This window comes from Limanda limanda, chromosome 5, assembly GCF_963576545.1.
Source record: "Limanda limanda chromosome 5, fLimLim1.1, whole genome shotgun sequence".
NCBI lineage: Eukaryota > Metazoa > Chordata > Actinopteri > Pleuronectiformes > Pleuronectidae > Limanda > Limanda limanda.
Window position 1 is genome coordinate 15,231,081 of NC_083640.1, and position 21,970 is coordinate 15,253,050.

Here is a 21,970-nt window from a genome sequence, read left to right on the forward strand (position 1 = left end):
AGTTCTACGTGCATTTTCAAGATACAGTATTTGGCAAAGAGGTTTGTTTGAGCGTCAACTCATCTCAACTGGCTGAACTTCCTCTGTGGAATTAGTCCGTCGTCTGACTCATGACATAATCCCAGACTGATTTCACAATGTAGATAATCCGGGCTCTGCGAGGGCCAAACCATCTGTCTCTGTAGATTGTTCTCTAAGACTTTGACTATACACTTGGAGGGGCATTGTTTTTATTTATATTCACATTGTGTAATGCGTAAAAATCCAAACAGCAAAGCCAAAACTTTGCACTTAATGTATGAGAGAAGGACTATGAACCATTTGATAAACAAATATAGCTTCTGATCGACGGCAGGGTGTGGATTGTTGGACTGCCAAAGTGGGTGGTTCCCCAAAGATCCACCCACCCAAGAAGAAATTATATCTTTAGGTACGTGAAATCTAGAGCATCTTGATTGATAGAAGAAGACTGTTGGGCCATGTCGGAGGTATGGGCTCTACTGCGTGCCATTCTTTTCTTTTTTTTAAGGTTGCTGCCCTGTTGTGTAAAGGTACTTTTATCCGTATTCAATTATTAAGACCTTATTTATTTTGTATTGTATGTTTATTGAAATTACCAAAACCTAACAAATATTGCAACTTGGGCTGGGTGTAATGTGATAGCTGCGGTGTACAAAATGGAAAATTTCAGATTACAAATTGTACAGTGGCTGCATGTGAGGCATTAGTAATGGCTCAACAGCAACAAAAAAGTTGCCCTGTTTGTCCTAACTGGTTTTTCTGGCCTTATGACTAAGTATATTCTTCCAAGTGCTCTGTTTAAGAATGACTGGATATTATAATTCTTACCTAATACTTCCTCCTGTACCGCTCAGAGGGGAAAAAAAATATTTTAACTTTAATTTATTTGCTACATATTTTTAAAAAGCATATGGTACGCATATGTTTTTACATGTATCAGTAATAATAATCTATAATAATACAACTCCGACATATGAAATAATCCTAGTGATGTTTTCACTAGTGTGTTTTATCTAAATTTCGATGAATTGATGTTTTCTTTATCGTGGAATGAGCTCTTAATATTCAAATAATTCATATTTACATCGGGGTCCTCCCTTCAGAGTCCGCCATGTTGTTTACAGTAGCCCAGACTGGACAAACTAAACACCCTTTGAGTTTTTATGTCACTAGATTCAACACGCTGGACATTTAAAACACTATTTTTCCTTAATCTACCAATAACATTTCATCTGATGTAAAAGTTAATCGATCCTGGTAAAGCATCTGTACAGCCATGATTTACTTTTACACAATACTTTACAATTCTGAACATTACAAAGTGACCTGATGTTATAGTTAAGTGTTAACCCTGTTATTAGTGTGTGAAGTGGGAGGGTGCAGTGGAATTCAGTGGAAGCTCCGTCAGTGTGTGATATACGAGCGGCAGATACCAGTGACGCAGGCAGGGGGAGGAGGGAGGGGGGTTGTCCTTTATAAGCCGCAGCTCTCCTCCCCCTCGGCCCCACAGACGTCGCTCTGTCAGTCCGGGCTGTTCCACTCGCGTCTCCTAACCCTCCGCTGTGTCTCCTGTCTCCTCTCCCTCCGCCTCACAGACGATCAGAACATGGCAGCGCTCAGGAGCTTCAGGAAGCTGTGCCAGCTCTCCCAGCTCTCCCAGCTCTCCCAGCACCACGTCTGCAAGCTGCACCAGTCCGCTTCCAGGTGAGTCTCTACCCTACAGTCCCTGGTCTCTGGTCTCTACTCTCGATCCGCTCCACGCCACATGCTCGGGCGCCTGTTTCCCTCCACGGTCCGAGCACAGATCTGTGTTGAGTGACTCGATGTGTCCATTGGTCCATCTTGTGCCACACGGTGTTCATTTGTATTGATAACATCGTGGGCGCCAGAATTGAGGATTTGTTAGATCATCTTGTACTGAATGACCGCTGTAGAGGCGCGCCCCTAGCGGTAAGCCGGTAACACTGCAGCGGAGTGGCTGATGAAATCGCTGTGAGTGCTTGCACCCTGTGGCTTGAGGATCCAGGTTTCAGCTGGAGATCGAGGTGCTGGTCTGCACACAGAAGGGCGGGACGGGCCAATGCATTGTGGCCATAATGTTCCGGAGAGGATGTTAGATGATTTGGAAGGTAAAATAATCCTAATTCTGAAAATGGAAGATGGTGTTTCTCTGCAGCATCCCGTGTAGGAAGTTATTGGGGACGTGCTGAGTGAAGCATGAGACGTGTAATAGGGCTAATGTCTCAGGAACCCAAACCTCGTGTGGTCCCTGCACATGACCCGCAGCTCCACAGCCATTAGATAGATTATCTAAAGCAAATGTCACGTTATGCATGAGTTATTACCACTTATAGAAACATAGACACAAAATTAAAGCATTATTAAATTACAGCTGATACAAGGCTTTGCTTTAAAATGCACACAACAAGTAATATAATCATAATAATAAAACTATTTATTTGTCTTTTATTTCTTTAGTTTTATCTAAACCAGGCTACAAATTGCTTTACAAAATACGTGTGAATCAAACAAGACAAAAACCAAAAATAACATAAAGGAAAATATAAAAAACTATTAAGTCAACATACAGAAGATAAAACCTGTAGAAAATCCTCCTAACAGACAACTTATTTCCGAGGTATGTCTCCTTTGGATATGTGCTCATACATGTGAAGTGGGAAGTTCTCTCCTCACAACAGCAGCTTTGTATTTACATTTATGAGGTGAAAGAACAGCTGCTCTGTAATCCCCACACACTTTCTCTGGGACCTGGTTCACTACCAGCCCCATGGCCTCACCCCACTTCGCCCCAAAGATGTGCTACTTTCCCCCCGATATTTAATCACTTTGGACAGAATGAAAAGGAGTGTTACGTCACTGTGGTTGCCTCGTTACTCCTCAGTTGTTAACCACTGCTCTCTGTGTTTGTTGTTACATAATCTTTTTTGTTTGGAAAAGGCAGGAGGGTGTGTTAACCCTGTGTGTGACTCGCATAATGAAGAGCTCGGCACTTCACTTTTAACCATTTAACCACCTCTTACTGAACTCCGTCCAAAGAGTCCCATTTTAAAAAGCTTTTCACCAGTCCAGGGACGGAACATGTACTATTTCAGCACAAGTGCTGATTAAACATATCTCTCGGTCAGGTGGAGAAATGCAGGCTCTAAGGATAGAATTGGTGCGTTCCCAAGGTGGATGGTGGAGATAGATTACAGGTTTCTGGTGTCAAAAGCCCTTTTCAATCAGATCATGTGCAGCAGACAGATGTCGCCTTAAACCTCCAAGAGGCCCGTTGCAAGAGCCAATGTGGAGAGCTACCTCGCATACTAAATTCAACGAGGAAAGAGAAAAAAATATTTCATTTTTGTTTGGATACGTAGAAGTCGTAAATTAAGACCAAGCAAGTTATTGAATTTTCCTCTGACCCTTCTGTTTTGGTTTTTCCGACTCTCAGGCAGGAGGCAGTGGTCATCTCAGGGAGGAAAATGGCCCGGCAGATTCGGGAGGAGACCCGGGTGGATGTGGAGAACTGGGTTTCAGCGGGACACAAGAGACCCCATCTGAGTGTGATTCTCGTCGGCGACAACCCAGCCAGTCACTCCTACGTCCTGAACAAGACGCGTGCTGCAGCTGATGTTGGTCAGTGAAAAACACCCACTGTCCTCATACACATAATCACAAGGCTTCTGCAAGAAAATCACCACAGGGCTATTGCTACTATGTGTTTTTAGTAATTTTTCTAATTTCATCCTCCCACAGGAATTTCTAGTGAAACGATTCTCAAGCATTCGAACATCAGTGAGGAGGAGTTATTGGACCTGATCTACAAACTCAACACAGACCACCGTGTGGACGGCCTACTGGTCCAACTGCCTCTGCCAGGTACAGAGGAACTGGAACAAAGACTGACAGTAGCTATAGGAAGACCTTTTTTTACAGAAGAAAAATCGCTGCTGTTACAGCCGTGTGCAAGTGGTGACTTGTCGTCCTGACTCTAACTTGCCTTTTGTTTGTGACAGAACACATCGATGAGCGCGCAATCTGCAATGCAGTTTCCCCCACCAAGGATGTGGACGGTTTCCATGTAGTCAACGTGGGTCGCCTGTGCCTGGATCAGTCCACCATGCTTCCCGCCACTCCCTGGGGAGTCTGGGAAATTATCAAACGCACAGGTAACTTGCGAGAACTGTTACCTCCTCGGGGCTGAAATGCTGCTGAACAAACTCTGAACTCACTGAAGTATCATTTAAGACTAAACCAACCAAAATTGTTGTCTTTCAGGTATTCCTACTCTCGGAAAGAATATCGTGGTTGCAGGGCGCTCTAAGAACGTGGGAATGCCGATCGCCATGTTACTGCACACAGACGGGCGTCACGAGAGACCCGGAGGTAGGTTGTGGTGTGTGTGTGCGTGTGTGTGTTTGTGCTTTTCTGTGTTTGCTTTTGTGATTTGGTGAGAGGTTACAGTTACAGTCTACATACTAAACCTTAATTCTGTTGCAGGTGATGCAACGGTCACCATTTCTCACAGATACACTCCAAAGGATAAACTTTGCCAACACACTAGGATCGCTGATATTGTTGTGGCTGCTGCAGGTTTGTGTCTCTACTTGTCCGATTTGTGACCGTTTGCTAAACAGATAAAAGTGTTCCTGTGGTTTCTAACTGTACTGCGTTGCTGAATTTATCAGGGATTCCGAACCTCATTACCGCAGACATGATCAAAGAAGGCGCGGCAGTGATTGACGTCGGAATAAACAGAGTGCAGGACCCGGTCACTGGAAAGCACAGATTAGTCGGAGACGTGGATTTTGAAGGTGAGGCAGCACAGTGACCCAGTGGTGTCTGTAAAAGCTGCTACAATGTGTCTCAGGTGTTTTTAACCTTGATTTTTTTTTTTGACCCCTTTTTCGTCCCTATTCAGGCGTGAGACAGAAGGCGGGCTTCATCACTCCAGTACCCGGAGGTGTGGGACCTATGACTGTGGCGATGCTCATGAAAAACACTATCAAAGCCGCTAAGAACGTTTTGCTGTATCCACCAGAGAGGATCCGCATGGCGGCTTCTTCTTATTGAGCTGGAGCGAATCCCAGCAGCAGTGACACATTCCACCCACTCCAACACCACCGACCCCCCCTGTTTTTTTTTTGTTTTTTTTAAGCAACGCGACCAGCTCCCCTTGCACATGGACTGGAAAGATGATAGCTTTAAGGCTCCGTTCCTGCTGACATCTTAAAACTCTCCTAACTTCAAGTCCATGTTTAGACTGTTACCTTCACTCATGCAGCTGAATGTTTTGTTTAACCGGTTTCTCAGTATTTATAATGTGCAATGTATTTCAAGGAATATTGAGAGACCCTTTTATTTATTGCTTCAGTGGGATCATATTTAAGCATGAATGGAGACAGGTTACTACAGTATTTCACTCGAAGCTGTTTTCTTTTCTTTTTCAGTTAATTTCGCCTTGTGCATCAAGAGTAATAAGGGCTAACATCATCAGGAACAAGTCTGTACAAGCTTTAAAGATTCACAAATGCCTTTGTAAAAACTTTGAAATAAATAATACGGATATGTTCTCACATGTGACGTTTACTCTGCACACTAATGGTGTCTCCTTGTCTTCTTCTGAAATGAAGGGACCACGGTATAGTGTCCCAGTCATGTTAATAGACTTACTCCAAATATAACTCATTACTCTGGCAGTGTTGCATTGTGTCATAGCACTGGTATCAAATAACCATCTATTCCTGCCCTCATCCACTGATCCAGCATTATGTAACTGACATGGTATCAGCCCCCCTCCCCCCTAAGATCCAAATCTCTGAACCTGCTGTGAACTAACTATTTTAAATTTCCAACATAGCAGACATTTCATCTTACACCAATGCCTCCCCTTTTTTAAGAAATCATATCCTGGTTCACAAACTGTCTCTCTCTACAGATCACTATCAAAGTTGAGTTATATCTATTCCTTTAACTAGCTGACTGTTATTTTTCATGACATGGAAGCAAACTGACTCAATGTTACCTCAGTATTTAATACACTTGATTATTTGGGGTGGAACAAACTTTATCCTTCTCATACAAAGGTCATATTCCCCAACAGAGACTTTCTTTTATCTTTTGATAAGAAGCAGTGGACTTTTTCAGTCACCTTCACACTCACACGGTTTAAGGAAATGTCCCAATTCGGAGAGAGAGAGACGTCACCTTTGCAAGACATAAAGATTTCTTTGATCTTTGCCCACTGACTGTGTCACTACAGGAGTGGAGTTGTTTGTTGACGGCTCAGCATCAAAGGATTCATGGACCATGTATGTCCACGATATAGAACCTCTTGATTTAATGGCGTGTAATCAAAATTTGACGTCACACCACGGTCACACCGTGTGACGAAAAATCAATCTTTGAGTTAGTTTGTATCTCTGTCTTGTTGGGATGACACTCATCTCAATTTGAAGTTGATCTGATGTAAGCCCTGGTACAAGTACCTCAAAGTAAAAATGTGGAATATGGCCAATATGGCCACTAAATGCAAAATAGCAGGCTTCCTGTTGCGTTTTTCAAATTGCACCTCTAGACTTTTTTGTTTGCCTGGTCATGATACACCTGTGTATCGATTTTTGTGAAGATCGGTCAATGTGAACATGTGCCGGGGGTCTCAGGGCACCGTTGAGCCATTTTGCCACGCCCATTGAAAATTCCTCCAGAATACGTAAATTTTCACCACTTTCTAACTTTCTGTAAATTTTGGTAATAATTTGAGCATGTTAAAGCCCTCAAAAAGCCAATTAATTTGCCTGAAAAAAAAAAACCCTTACAATTTCATATGGGCCTCACTCACTGTCTGTCAGTGCCTGCCAGTGCTCGTGCCCTAAATATGTACAATACGAAGATATGTGCAATATGTTACAGATTGTGCAGGAGATTTGTAAGGTAAGCAAATAGTCAATGGTGAGTCTGTTAATATAACACATATCTATCTAATGCCTTTTTAAGGGCACTTGTGTATGGAGTTCACTCTACACACTGAACAGGGATATTGCAGTTTTTTTTTTATAAATAAGGAAAATAACTTTTCGTGCAAAATGAGCAAATGATCTCTGCACATTTCAAGTAGGAACCAGGAACCTTAAATGTTGTATTCCTCGAAGCCGCCGGACGGATATTGAAGACGAACACGCTGGAGAAGCTTGAATGGCCGCTGCTCGGCTGCTATTTGCATGATCTTCTCCGGACTTTCCAGCGGTGATTTGTCTTCGTGGAGTTTCTCCAACAATGGGTCGCAGCAGGTCACATGACAGAGCAGACAGAGACAAAAAGAAGAAGAAGAAACGGACACGGTCCTCCTCCTCTTCCTCGTCGTCTCCGTCCTCTTCCTCATCCAGCAGCAGGAGCCGGGGCAGGTCGTCAAAGAAAGAGACACACAAGAGCAAAGGTTGAGACCAGCTCCTTTTTGTGTGAATTTAGAGCTTTGATTATACATAGTCATCCGAAATGGGTCTTTAAAACATAGTTGTTTTACAAGATGAAATATCTGTCAACAAGGGTCAGTTATAGGTTTTACTGCAGCAAAACTAGTGACCGTGTCAAAAAGTCTGTTTGTAATCAGATGTGTAAATATGTAAAATAATCTCCACATGTGCAAATCTGTGATTAGAATGTGCGTGTGAAAGAACATTTACAGATTTATCTACAAATTTACGGGAAAAAATACACTTTATTTGAAGTTCTCTGTTTACACACACACACACACACACACACCGTCATCAACACTGTTTAGAATTGAAACCCTGCAAATCAATTCTTCATTACAGACATTTGGTTATTGTTTGTAACGTTACAAAGAAATAACACCTGCGGTAAACCGTCACTGCTCTCTGTTCGTCCCTCAGATGTGAAAACGGAAAGAAAGAAGAGAAGAAGAACCTCCTCCTCCTCTTCGTCCTCCTCATCCTCCTCATCTTCGTCCTCGTCGAGTGATGAGAAGACAAAGAGGAAGAAAAGTAAATCCAAGAAAAAGAAGCTGAAGAAGAAAAAGGCGAAGCTGAAGAAAAAGGAGAAGAAGGACAAGAAGGACAAGAAGGAGAAGCTGAAGAAGCTGAAGAAAGAGGAGAAGGAGAAGGAAAAAGAAAAAGAGATGAAGAAGACGGAGGCACCTTTGTCCATCATTCCGGAGGAGAAACCTCCGGCTTACCTGGAGGTGTGGCAGAGTGATGATGGGACGGTGGAGCCTGGACCTGGTGGGACATTTAGAACATCTGTTTCTTGCACCAAAGCAAACGATTTGTGTGTAGTTTTTTAACTTTTGTCTTCCACCGCAGTCATGACCGATGAGCAGAAGGCCCGGATCTCCACCAAGAGACCCATCACCAAGGAGGAGTATGAGGCCAGGCAGAGTGTGATCCGCAAGGTTGTGGACCCTGAAACAGGACGGACCAGGTAAGGCGGAGCCATGAAGCGTGCACAGACAATCCAAAACGCCGGTCTTTCAAAGAAGAAGTCTGCTCACTGACTTGTTTTGCTTCTCTGCTTTCTTCTAGATTGGTGAGAGGAGAGGGAGAGATCATAGAGGAGATGGTCAGCCGAGAAAAACACAAAGACATCAACAAGGTAAAAAAAAAAGAAATGTTCAGCTGTAGCTTTGTGAAACGCACACAACGACATTACCTTGTAGTGGATTGATCCGTTGTTCCCCCCCCCACAGCAAGCCACCAAGGCAGACGGGAACACCTTCCAGAGGAAACTGGGGACCAACCGGTAGAAGACACAGTGGAGTCCTTCACTAACAAGAGGTTTCCCGGACAGGTCGACGGAGGATGAACACTTTTTTAGATTATTATAGAATTTTTTATATTTAGTATGTGTTTTATAACAAACATTAGCCTGGGATTGAACTGTTCACAGCGGTGAATGTTAAAATAATGTCAAACACGTGCTCTTGACGTTCACTGAGTTTAAATCCAAGTAAAAGTCTTCATCGACTACTGATTTGTCTTTTTAAATGTAAGCTGATCACAAAAGGGATTTAAAGAAAAACAGACGAATAAGATTATGTTGAATTTAAATCTGGTTGCGTATATACGGAGCAAGAAGTCAACAGGACGTGGACAGTCCTAGAGCCTGACCCACGTTCCCCCGACATGCCTTGATATGTAAACTTTGAATAAATAATGCAGGACAGATTTTGTGTTTACATCTACTGTAAAAAAAAGAAAATTTTTTCTTTATTCAAGCTCCATACATTTAATTGTAGTTTTGTTTTCTTCATTAATAGCTATTGATAATAAGGTTTGATTAAACTGTAAAATATCAAGCCTCATTTACATTCATCTTAGGAATCATTGCCATTTAAAGAAAATGTATATACTATATCTGCTGACATATCAGACATTTTTTACTGCTGAATAGCAGAAGCGGGCTCCAAAAATCTATATTGGTCGGACTCTGGTTAACACTGTTACCTCACAGCGAGAAGGGTCTTGGTGCAATTCCTGGAGTCGTTTTGTCTGGTTTTCTCCCACAGTCTGTAGACATGCAGTATGGGGTTAGGTTTACTGTCAGTGATGGTGAACTGTTGTTTGTCTCTGTCAATGTGATCGATGGCGAAATGTCCACTGTGTCCTCTGCCTCTTGTCCTGTCTGCTGGGATCGGCCCCAGCGTTTAAATGATTTCTGTATCCTATCCTATTTCAAATCAGCTATACATAATTTTCTTCCTGATGTCAGACACAGTGAGATGATTCTTTAAATGTTCTGTATCCTTCACAACAGTTTTGTCTTTCTGTATTTCAGCTACACATCTTAAACCCACTCGGAGTCTTCGCACCTTTTATATCTCACATTGTGTGTCTCTGAATAAATCTCTATTTGTGAGCTGAACCCAGAAAAATAAAGTTTGATTAGTGAAATGAATTCTGTTGAAATCAAGCTGAACTGTTTTCTTCTTCATATTCGTATGTATGTGGAAAAAAGGCCCAAATGACTGTTCTTTATGTTCTTTATACACTGTACATACAAACACAAGGGGATGGATAAAATGAAAATTATCCAAAATCTACAAGATACACACGCTGTACAATGAAGATATTTATCAAGGTTTTGTTGTTTGTGTATTTACAGCCTGTGAATGTGAACTGATGGGGAAACTGTGGCATTGCATTACCCGGGGCACAGAGCTTGAGAGTGGTGACTTCCCTAACATCGGTGAAATACATCAAAAACATTTCTTCCTTATTTTTTTTTTTTTTTTACATTTCCTTTAAAGTGAAAACAAACTACATCCTTTTTAAGAAAATATAGCCTTTCCACAAAATCAGGACTAACAGTCGGTCCCTTTCAATGAAATCAATTCGGGTGTAAGCAGCCCTCATTCTAGGCCTCGCAACACATTGGTCAATGTAAGGCAGAGAAGGGAAATGTAAGGCCTCTGGTAAAGTGTGTCGGTAGCAGAATCGAAGCGAGTGTCTGACCAGAGGTATCCAAACTTCACAGATAACCGCTTCGTCTTTTACATTCTCTGGATTGTAATAACCAGGCAATTCAAAGATTTCTGAGGAAGGGGAAATGGTTCAGAAGTTACCAACTTTAAATGAGTGTGTGTTTTTCCAGCGTTGCTTTTCTATGAATGTACAAAACGGCTATTATTGAAATAGCAACTTTCCGAAGAGTTGTTAATATGGCTTCAAACCTGATCTTGAAAGAGTCAGAATGCAGAGGGGCAGTATGAACAAGGTCTTTCACCAGGATCAAAGAAACAGGAGGGAGGGAAGAGGTTCATTTACACTGGGACGTTTCCTCAGTCCTCTAATATTCCTCCTGGATTTGTGTAGTGGACGAAAAATATTAGAAACTCTTTTCAATCAATTTCATACGTCCCCAACTGATCAGCAACTGGAGAGACAACAGATTGTTTAAATCTGGACGGACATGGGGACACGTTTCAGGGTTAAGCAACATATTTGTACAGTTGCAAAGGATATATAATCCTTACCAACGATTTGGCTACAGCTAATGTTAGCATTGATCCACTTTCTTGCTTACATCACTGTTTAAAAATGTAACCTGATATAGTGGGAAACACGTTTGTGTTTGCAGTGGAATCAAGCTTGCGATCTAAATGCTCCTTCCAATGATTAAGTGCTTAAAACTAACCATGGACATTCCTGTTAGCATCCAACCTTCTTCTAGCCAAGAGGGCTGTTTTTCTATTAAGATGTCAATGCATCTTATGAGCTATCAAATATGTCGTTTAACTCTGAAGCATGGTTTCATGTGACTCCAGGTTTGAACTTCCCGACCTGAAGATGACGTCAGAGGAAAACGGCTGCAGTGTGAACCCGCTGCTATATGCTATGCTATTAAAAGCCTCAGGAACAGTCTATTTAACAGCACCATGAACCACAGCCCTTGAAAATGACCTTTCACTTGCATTGCCAGTGCAGGTGCTGAACCTTCATGAACGTTGATATCGGGCGCACTGCCTTATCTCTAGCAAGCCGAGTGTTGATATCCTGGGTCATTCACAGTCAGTGTTGCGTTGGTTCATGTGCTGGAACTGAAACAACAACAACTAAATCAAAGACTGAGCATGTGTGCGTCCACAGGAGGAAAACGTACTGGAATGTCACATCAGTGAGACTTTACTGTGGGGAAATCTACCTTGGTAACTTTCCCCCATTGTGGGACGAAGGATTATTTTTTGTGTAAATGGGCATGTGCGTGTGTTTGTGTTTGTGTGGACGCAGCGTGACGTCCGTAGAAGATGTGCCTGTTCAACTGATTGTCAATGCACTGTGACATTTCTTCAACAGTCAGTTTGATCTTGTGGTGTAGTTGAGTAATATATTGCACGTTTCCCCTCACACTCGAGCCCACATTGGTCCACTGCAGTCAGCTCTGCACACGCCTGTGGGAGGGACAAATCAACGTCGTCCGGATGATTAAAACTGAAATAAAATGGGTTACAGCATAAAGTAAATCTTTGCTCTGTTCTCCCACGTCTGGCAGCATTTACAGCATTTACACGTTGCAGATTTTCGACTTCCAGCAGAACGGGAGAGCGAAACCTTAACCTCGGGAGGATTATCTATGAGCACATTCAGCGCCTCATTTACAGCTTAGGGATAACCAGAGAGAAGCCATATCAAAAATTTCCAAAATAGATAATAACATACATACAATATATGACACGCGATAGCAGGTTCGTTGATACAATTCTGGTGATCTGCAGGATAAAATAATAAAAATACAATACTGTGCCAGGCAAAGACCTCTGAGTTGTGGCTGCTGCGACTGAAGTTTGGAAAAAAAATGTACACGCACACACAATATAGCTAAAGTAATCTTAAAACACATTTTGTTCACAAAATCAAGACATTTTAAAATATCTATAATCTTAAATAACAATAATTATCATCAATGAATCAATAAAGTGTATCCTGAATGAGGCAGTTTTCATCCCCAGAGGAAAGAAGACACTTGAAACTGGTCTTCAGTGGACCAGATACCAGATCTGCACTGTAATATAACAATTATGTACAAGCCTTGTGAAGGCAAATCAACTACATACTTACACAATCTATTCCATTTTTACACGGGACACCCTCACCATATCCTCTGTTTGTGTACAGCATATCATTCTACACTGTTTGCTTTGGCACATTAACCGTACAGTAGTAGGAGTTTTCCCCATAGCGGAGTCATACATTACGCGTTAGGAAGGTGCAGCGGCGCGGCGCGGTGGGATTTTGGTGAAATGCTATAAAAACCTCAGGAACAGTTTCAGCTGCGACCACAGTTAAAGGGTAATTTCGCAGTTTGCTCCATGTGATGTTTGGATGACTCCTTGGTCTGAGGGACGAATAGAAAACAAGCGAAACTGGACTGTACAATTTGTCAATGCCGTTTGTAAATGCTTCAATGCAAGACGTAGCAGCTCTGGATCAAATCTTTGCTCTCTGCCGTTTATAAATCTTAAGAAATCCTAGTAAACACTAATCTGGGCTAAATGACTGAAACATACCAAGTCCAGTTTGTCCTGATTCTCCGCTCTCCTCTCAGACTACAACTAATCTGATTCTCTCATAAAAAGGACAAGTTTTAAAACTATTCTTCACAAACTGTATGTCTGGAGTGTTTGTTGTGCTTGCTGGGTCGTATCAGAATGCAAACCTGATACAATCTGTCTATAGTCGAGGGGGCGGCGGGAGGAAAACTGACATGGTATTTAAGACCGATAAGTATTTACTAAACAGTAGAAACAGTCTGTATTCCATCTGCTTTGTCTGTCTGTGTGCACGTTCTTTCTTCAGGAAGATGCTTCTTGAAATGCCTGTTGAGCTGTGTGTGTGTGTGTTTTATAATAAATAAAGCCGCAGCTTCTGTCCATGTGTGACTGGCATTAGTCTTTATAAAGAGTGGTTTGTAGCACCTGTGATTTTGCTTGTAGTAATAACCCGTCTGGTGCAAGCAAACTGCTTTGCCCTCTTTGCATTTATCCTATTGTCACGTGTCTCTTCCTCAGCCCTGCATCTATAAGTCCCTCTCCTGAAGATACTCTCACATTGTCTCTCCCATCTCATTTTGGGCTGAGAGCTCCTGGTTCCAGCTTGGTGCTGCTGCTGCGGCCCCAGCAGCTGGCCGTGATGCTCATGCTGCGCTGGGTCGCTCCCTGGCTGTGAGCGCGCTCCAGCCGCTCCTTCTCCAGCCGCTCGCTGTCCGACTGGCTCTGCGTGCGCTCCGGACGGTTGTGGACGCTGCCCGTCGGGGAGCTGGGAGCCGGCTGAGAGGAGATGGTGCGAAGCAGGTGGTTCCTCTTCCTCAGGAAGTCGCTGTTGGCGCCCAAGCCGAAGCTGCCTTTGCGCAGCACCATGCGAGCGGTGCTGGACTTGGCTGGCCGAGAACGGTGGTTGAATTCCAGCTGGGACAAGTGAGCTGCATAGCCCTCTGTGATGAACTGGAGAGAGGATCAGAGCAGAGACACACTGTTAACTTAACACACAGAAACACAGCACTTTACATCCTGACTCATTTTTGATGGTTTAATTGTTTGTCAACTGGATTACTCATAACCTACATAATGGATTTCAACTAAACAGCGTGGAGCGCTGGGACACTGGAAGAAGGAACTCATTGCAAAGGGGAAGAACCAGGATTTCTTCCTCTCTCTCTTGAACATTACAAAATGGAGGGTTTTGCTTACAGGCTATTTTAGAGAACTGATACCTACGAGTCTGTGCAAGTTGAAACAGCTTGATTGAATTTCAGGGACTGTTGGGTTTGGCGGAAGTATGAACTCTGCTAAGTGTACGACAGCATGATGGGCAGGATTATTTTAAAACACAGAACTTTGTGTATTTAGTCTATCATTCTTGAAATGTCAAAACAGAATATTTGCTGTTATTTAGAAAGAGCTTTGAGTAGAATGATCAGGCGGCACCTGGCACTGCATCTTCTTGGAGGGTCTGCCGACGATGTATATCTGGGAGGAAGGGAGGCCGATGGCGGTGTAGACGGAGATGTCTTTGGTTGATCCGTAGCCGGCGAAAATCTTCAAGTGAGCCTGAAATGAGTGAAAGGACCTTCGACATTAACAACTGAACAATTATTTGTCACATAGTAACACCAACTAAACATTGTGGTTTTAGTTTTCACAAATAAAACTGTATTCTTTATTTGACACAGATCAAGACAACATGCTTGTAAGACTCCCCCCCCCCATCCCTTCGTTCTCCACTCTTTTACACCTGACCTCTGTTAAAGTCTTGAGGAAATTGGCCTTGTGTCTGAGTGGGTCATGGACCAGGCCATCGCAGAAGGAGACGATGCCGTGAGGGAAGTTGTGCTGAGACAACCAAGCCACCACCCGCTGCTTCTGCATGTCTGGACGTCCCGTTACATAGATGATCAAATAACCCAAATCCTGCCAGTGCCTGCAAAGAGGAGCAACGAGAGAATGAAGACATAAGTAACATGCTTACATAGTTTAATCTGAAAAAAACTTCAAGGAGATGGAAGAAGAGCAGGTAGATATACCTGACAACGTCCACAGCTCCTGCCCTCACTTTGGGGTCACTGCCCATGATTGACACACTGGCAGCAAAAGACCCGTCAATACTGAATACCACAAACTCTGTGCCACGTGGAATAATTGTCAGGTAGCTGTCTGCAAACGTGTGGTCACCCCTGAGGAATTCAAAGACAGAAAATGGAGAGAAATACATTTTCTTGAAATCCACTTTGAGGACACTGAAATATAACAACACAAACATGTACAAAAAGCTTGAATTCGCTAAACTGGACACATCAACAGTTCTTGGATATTGAAAAACTCCCAAACTAATCTCACCTCACAACCATTTTAACTGGGTAGACTCCGACGCCCAGTCGCTTGTCCTCCGGGAGGATAAACGACACACGGCCGCTGCTGTTTGTCACCTCTGTGTTGAAGCACACCCACTCTCCTGATGGAGGCTGGGTCATAATGTGGAGGTCGACCTGGACAGGGGATGGAAAACAGAACGAGATGAGCACAAGTTACACTGGCATCACTGACACCAGTCTGAGAGTTCACGAGAGTTCACCTTCTCCCCGGCCAGAGTGACCATGTCCAGAGGGCCGTACATGAAGCGACCTGTCACCAGCTGCTGACTGCCCTCAGTAAACACCGCATCATTCACCCGGTGGTTGGCAGTGACATTCTGCCGCAGGAGAGAAACACGCATGAAGAAATGTAGTTTTTGTGTTTGAATTGAACTACACCACAAGTTTTAGGGGGTTATTTTCTAGTTGTATTCAAGAGTGTGGTCTTTCAATTTGAGAGCAGAACTTCTTGATTTCACAAAACCATGAGCATGCACTCAAAAAGCTCCTTCTTGTGCTCAAACGGAGAACCAGCTCCAGCTCGTCTCCTCCCACTCAAGTTGCTTCTGTGTGCTCGGTCAAAAATACCTGACCAATAGAATGCCAGGTGTAGTGTTTACAAATGCAATGGGCTAGCCTTATGTCCTGTACGGGCCTTTACCAGGTTCATGCACTACCACTCCCCACGGTTTTATTATTCCTAGACGGTTTTATTAATATACCAGCGTAATGTCCATGTGCTTGAAAAAAATGAATATATGGATAATGAGTCCAGCAGATCGCTGATTAACATGGAGCGGCAAAAACAAGAGCAAGCAGAAGAAAATCTAAGCACAAGCAGGGTTTATTTGAGTGCTAGCGCAGGGTTTGAGTTGAAGTGTAATCAACAAGTGCTGCTCTCAAACTGAGGGACCACACACAATGCCAAGTTTTATTTTTTATATCTAAAGAACTTTACTTTGAATGATAAAAGTCTAGTGTTGAACCCAGGATGCTGTGATTAGAATACATCGTATTGTATGTTATAGAAAGTATCAACTCCAACTGGCGTCTGATTCCTACCCTGATCTTGACATGAGTCCTCTTGCGGAGCCACTTCTCTCGAGGTTTGGACGGGGTGAATTCAGACACTTCTTTCCCATCAAGCTCCAGGATGCTGGAGTTTTCGTGCCTCATGACCTAGAGGGGACATTTCAATGATTCATCCTGTGAGTTACATATTAACAGGCCATAAAGAAAGGCAGGGATTAAAAAGGCGTACTCACTTGTCTCAGGAGAAAAGACACAACATCGGTGGACTCCCAGTAAGATGCGTGGAAGAGGTGCGGTAAAGCCACTGTGGGAAAAGCGGTCAGAGCATCGGGGCAGTACAGGGCAAAGTCCAGCCGCTTTGTGCCCCACCAGCGTGCGGCAACTGTGAGTGGAAGTGAGGGAATAGGGTGACAGAGATGTAAGAGGACACTTCTAGTGGGAGGTGTGTGATGCCACACAAAGGTGAAACACCCCTGAAGCTACAGCAGAGAGATTATTTCAATCTTTAACCACAATCATCACCGATCCCAGTCGAACTTCAGCTACAGGAGGGAGAGGAAGGAGTTTAGAACCGTTATTGACAAGAAGTCTTGAAGTGCTGGCAATCAGGTACAGAAAGAAGAAAAATATAGTTATTCATGTTAGTAAAAGGCCTGAAAAAAAGATAATGAATTTGGAAAGAAGGCGCAAGATTTGGATTTATAACTATCCCTCATTAGTAGAAGCGATTTGAATCTTTATGTTTTCAATTTTGAAAGTATCAAAGGAGAGGAGAAGAGAGGCTTTCTGCAAGAGCATCGAAAACAAACATTTTTGGTTTCGGGACAAAGCATAGAGCAGCACACAGAAAAGACCTGTAGCTTCACGATTATTTCATTCGTCCCCTCCATTAGAAATATACCTTGCTCCACTTCAGCCTGGGAGTCCAGCAAGACCAACTCAGATATAGCAGAGTCCAGCCCTGGTGACAGGCAGTTGTCGTACTGGCCAGTAGGACTAAGAAGTTCGTTAGAGTCTGCCTCAGCGTCCAGCTCTGCCTCTAGATCTGCATCGGCAGATCCCGCCGCCTGGTCAACCCCTATTTTCTTACGGGACTTAGGAGGACTTTTCAGGAAGAATTTATTTTGTGACGATAAGGCGAGTTGGGACAAAAGGCCGAACTTTTTGGACTGGTTAATTTGGCATGAATTGGCTATGGGAAGAGAAGAAAACACAAAAGACGCCAAGTAAAAAAAAATGCATTCATGTTGGCTTTTGACAGTTAATGACAGTTTGAAGAACAATGTTGGGTTGAGTCCAGTGTCTGTGAGCTGCCTTAAACAGAGCTGTGGGTGTAAAAGCTGAGAAATAACAGTTAGTAAGAATAAAGATGGTGGGGTAGAGTGATGCTGCTGCTGAAGATCTTCTCGTGTGCATCTTCCAGGTTGTGCTGTGGGTGCTAAATGGGCAGTATTCAGAAAAATAATGTGAAGTACAAATAAATGTTCTGTTAACAAATGGCGGGAGGGGACGGGACTCTTGAGGACAATAAAACAAACAGGAAACAGAATACCAGTTATCTTAGTGAACATCGCTGTAGGGAGTGGACAGTGCGGTGATGGCTGAGGGAGGCAGGCGTCTACATGCATAACAACATCAGATAAATGCAGCACTCGTTCTTTGCATTTACATCAAGACAGTGGAGAAGAGAAAGACAGACAGTGGAGCGTGGCGCTGAGCTCGCTCTTCAGGACTCTGCTCGGGACTTTTGACAGGAGGCCGACGAAGTGACCTGCCCGGGTCTCCGCTCGGAGCCGGTGGTAAGTCTGGCTCGGTGCATAGCAAAAGGAGCGGGGTATACTCGTGGTCTACCTGGCTGACTCGTCTGCTCCAGCTGGAGTGCAGGGTGCGTGTGTGTAAAGTCAGAGGAACAGGGGTTGAGAGAGAGAAGACGTGGGAGCAGAGTTAAGGAGACACTACGATAAGAGAAAAGCTCAACTTAAAAAAATAAAAACTCGTCCCAGTGTTTGTGTGAGTGGAAGGCAGAGAGATAGAGAGACTGGTTGGCGTTGAGAACACTTACTGTTGGCTACGTTGGTGGCAGTGTAACTGTCTGCCATTCCTGAGACCTGGCTGGCAATGCTGACCTCACTGGCCCTCCGCTGGCCCCGGGAGAGGGGGCCCGTTACGGGGGATGAGGGGTACGAACTGTCCATGAAGACACCACCATGAGACTGAACAACATCCGCTATTGAGCCGAAACAAGGAGATCCCATTAGACAAGAGACACAGGTACATGGAAGTTCACAGAGATGGGAGATGGGAGATGTGGGGAGGGGGATGAGACGGCAGGCAGTGTGGTTTCAGAGGACATGTGAAACCACGAGGTCGCCACATGGTAGCCAAGGTATGAACTCTGTCACTGACCAAGTGGCAACACGGAACATGAGTACACAAAACACTTAATGAATATGTGTTATACATAATGTGTTATAGTCACGTCCATGTGTTTGTATTTCTTACGAAGGCTGGTTTTCTTTTATCTATTAGCACAGTGATATGTAAAAAGAAATTCTTGAATTATTTCTGGACATTTGCTAAAATCAGATGATCTCTGACCACAATCACAGGGAGAAACATAGAGCACACATATATTCAAGATGTGAGTAGAAACACGACATCGAGAGCGGCACAATATACTCACATCAAAACCTGTCTCTGAAACACAGACAGCTATAGAAATACTCTCTACTGACATCTATAATGAGCCTGAAACACTAAAGCCTGGCTGAAAAACCACAGCACAAACACAAATGTGTTTCCTACAAAAATCTAATGTGCTACAAACATATGAAGGCAAAGAACACATGAGATGTTGCCCAGATTTCCAAGTATTTCCATGGCATTTCGATTTCAAACCATAGAATATTAATACGCCAAGACTTCAGCCGGTGAAAGAAACTGCCACTACAGTGGAATTGAGATAAAAGAATAGATGCTACAAGGAGAGGTCTATATGCAGTGAATCTCCAGGTCGATCAGAAACAAAGTGATGGTTATATTTGTTTAGACCCTGTTTAGATGTGGAATTAACATCTGCCCAGAGTGATCCTGAATGAGGTCAAGTGCATTTAAATGTGTGCTCACTGAGATCTGATCACTCAGAAAGATGTCTTGGACGCATTTGGTGTAAACTCAAACTGGGTCAAATCCACAGAATTTGGTCTTTAGCGACACAAATGAAATACGCGTTTGTTTGCATACGGAGCAGAGAAGTGAGATCTGATCACAAGTGGTCACACCTACTTAATACTGCCCACTTGTGATTGAATCTCTCAGGACCGATGTCTGAACAGGGCCTTCGATAAAAATCTGAGCAACATGGACGAGACGGCAAGACGGATGGAACGGACAAACAAAGGAACACGGTGAATGGGGGAGCGGAGACGGATGCAGGTGAATGGGAGAGGCTACACACACTCCATAGTGGCGGGTGGGGCTTTGAGGAAGCCCTCCTGCCAGTTTAGCACAGGCACAGGGATGCAGGTCTCACTGATGGTCTCCTGACAGCGAAGGGACAGGGGATGCCCGCTGTCAAGTAGCAGCTGAGCGTTGCTCTGGACTGTCTCCACTACAGAGGGAGGTGGAGGAGGAGGGGGGGGGGGAGGCAGAGGTCAGGGGTGGGGGTTTCAGGAGGTAGAGAGGGCGGAGGTGTGCAGATGTGGGGACAGGAGGCCGAGAGGAGAGAGAAGACAGGGAAGACACAAAAACATATGAAGCAAGAACATCTGAACGTCAGACAAGAAAGCAGAGTCGAGCCCTTAGTTGAGCCCACTTATTGAAACTGCTTCATACTGATTTACTGTCACATCAAACTGTTTTAGATGCTTCCTGCCGAAATATTTATGACAGAATTTAGTCTCTGTACTAAAAAGTTCTTAATTAGTTATACAAGGAGGACCTGAGGATATTCAGAGAAAACTCATTTGACGAGAATTATCACTTTTACGACTCTAATACACTGAAACCTTGACCTGAAGTAATTAAGAAACATCTTTATGCTTATTACCCTGAAGTCAGGACTTTCCACCAGGATACAGATTATTGAGCCAGTGGGAAAAAGTAGGCAGCTATTAAGGGTCATGGGGTTGTTCCAAAAATGCGGTTGTAAAAGTCCAAACTTGGTGCCACTGTTAAATTCTAATTGCCACTGTGCCACTGCATTGCACTGTGCTTTCCAAATATGCTTATTCACTTGTATGCACACACAGTGAAATATGTCTGATTGTCTAATTTTCTGTTTGAAATCAAACAGAGAATTATAATTTAAGGTCACAACAAGCCTTTAAGGCAGGGTTGGTAATCTCTTTTGAAATCCTCTTCATGTCCCGGGAGCTTTCACTAAATTCAGTCATTTGAAGTACCGGCTGGACTCCAATGAGCAGTCGGCTATCGATCTGACAGCCAGCGCTCTCTTTAATGAGCCCTGGTTCCTGGTTAGGAGGTGGAAGCTATTTCAACCAAGAATACTACAAATTAATTTGCTAATTATTTAGCTGCTTTAAAAATGTTCTGTCCCTTTTCTTAAAGAATCTTTGAGGGAGATTTGTGTATGATTTGAGGCTCTAAGGATTACTCTACTGTAACAACCAGTCTGGACCGAAACCACCAGCAGGACTATGACCACATTCAGATGAATAATCTGCTTCACAAGAGACTTTGAAGCACAAACAAATAGAAAAATGATTCATTTTTCTTTATGAAAACTCTGTGTGAAAGAAAATTGTTTGCTACTTAAGCATCTTCAAGGCATGTGTTGCCTATGGCATGCAAGTGTCAGCTGACATGTAAACAGCCATTAATTTGAAGGGAAGCCTGCATTTGTGTCTGTACTTGAATCCAAGCCGGAAACACACTGTAATTCATTGAAATGGCTTTTCTAGATCACAGGTTTAGAGGGCTCACCCAGGAGGGCAGAGTTTCCATCACCCAGGGGAAAGCGTTGGTAACGGGGCACGTTGAAAGGAGGCAGGAGGTGGAACTTCCTCTCCAGCAGAGGCTCCAGGCGGGAGGCTGAGGGATCGGCGGGATGGAACAGGTTGTAAACCTGCTGACAGGCAGGTCGCAGCTGGGCCACTAGAGGGAGACGGTGAGCCAAAGACGAGAAAGGGGAAGGGAGGAGATTGAGAGGTTATGCAAGATCCTTTTTGTTTAGAAATCTTATCTGTAAAACATGAGCTCTACTAGTATTGAGCATGTCAGTTGTTAAGCCCTCGCAGGTCAGAATACTTATGAGTGCATCTCAACCTTTAACTTTTGACCTGCTATTGTATCATGTAGCTATCACCTATTACACTTTGGTAACTATTGAATTCCTCTGTTCGAAGTAGCTTACCATCCAGCATAGGAATGACGGTCTTTCTCAGTGCCAGGACAAGGCCCAGTGGAGAGCCAAAGAGGAAAAAGTCAGACACCTCAAAGTCAAACTTCCCCAGGGAGCCTCCATCCAGCATGGTGCTGCTGCTTGACCTGCGGGAAACCGCATCGCTCCGCAAGACACTGGAGTGCAAGCTGG

At 43.6% G+C, this 21,970-nt stretch overlaps 3 protein-coding genes across 5 annotated transcripts in view; 2 read left to right on the top strand and 1 right to left on the bottom strand.

Moving 5' to 3' along the window:
* The first annotated feature begins 1,538 nt into the window (after positions 1-1,538).
* Positions 1,539-5,626, top strand: mthfd2 (methylenetetrahydrofolate dehydrogenase (NADP+ dependent) 2, methenyltetrahydrofolate cyclohydrolase). The gene is made up of 8 exons (XM_061071477.1): positions 1,539-1,725; positions 3,476-3,660; positions 3,781-3,903; positions 4,041-4,193; positions 4,303-4,410; positions 4,525-4,617; positions 4,713-4,838; positions 4,946-5,626. Exons 1-8 carry the CDS (start codon positions 1,628-1,630, stop codon positions 5,095-5,097), a joined length of 1,038 nt encoding a protein of 345 aa, XP_060927460.1. The 5' UTR covers positions 1,539-1,627; the 3' UTR covers positions 5,098-5,626.
* Positions 5,627-7,200: 1,574 nt separating this feature from the next.
* Positions 7,201-9,936, top strand: arl6ip4 (ADP-ribosylation factor-like 6 interacting protein 4). The gene is made up of 5 exons (XM_061071372.1): positions 7,201-7,459; positions 7,917-8,264; positions 8,346-8,463; positions 8,565-8,634; positions 8,729-9,936. Exons 1-5 carry the CDS (start codon positions 7,300-7,302, stop codon positions 8,783-8,785), a joined length of 753 nt encoding a protein of 250 aa, XP_060927355.1. The 5' UTR covers positions 7,201-7,299; the 3' UTR covers positions 8,786-9,936.
* Positions 9,937-10,007: 71 nt separating this feature from the next.
* The window catches only part of LOC133001337 (membrane-associated phosphatidylinositol transfer protein 2-like), a 48,280-nt gene continuing 36,317 nt past the window's right edge, over positions 10,008-21,970 (bottom strand). For 2 of the 3 annotated variants that reach the window (XM_061070892.1, XM_061070893.1), the window contains exons 14-25: positions 21,791-21,966; positions 21,361-21,531; positions 18,479-18,643; positions 17,318-17,608; positions 16,650-16,798; positions 16,447-16,563; positions 15,606-15,722; positions 15,371-15,519; positions 15,058-15,207; positions 14,774-14,954; positions 14,462-14,584; positions 10,008-13,978 (exon numbers count right to left, since the gene is read on the bottom strand). In XM_061070892.1, the coding sequence (XP_060926875.1) occupies positions 13,601-13,978; positions 14,462-14,584; positions 14,774-14,954; positions 15,058-15,207; positions 15,371-15,519; positions 15,606-15,722; positions 16,447-16,563; positions 16,650-16,798; positions 17,318-17,608; positions 18,479-18,643; positions 21,361-21,531; positions 21,791-21,966 (2,167 nt within the window). In that variant the 3' untranslated portion in view covers positions 10,008-13,600. Of the gene's footprint in view, positions 13,979-14,461; positions 14,585-14,773; positions 14,955-15,057; positions 15,208-15,370; positions 15,520-15,605; positions 15,723-16,446; positions 16,564-16,649; positions 16,799-17,317; positions 17,609-18,478; positions 18,644-19,873; positions 20,027-21,360; positions 21,532-21,790; positions 21,967-21,970 lie in introns of all 3 variants that reach the window. The other variant, XM_061070894.1, reaches the window with a different exon arrangement.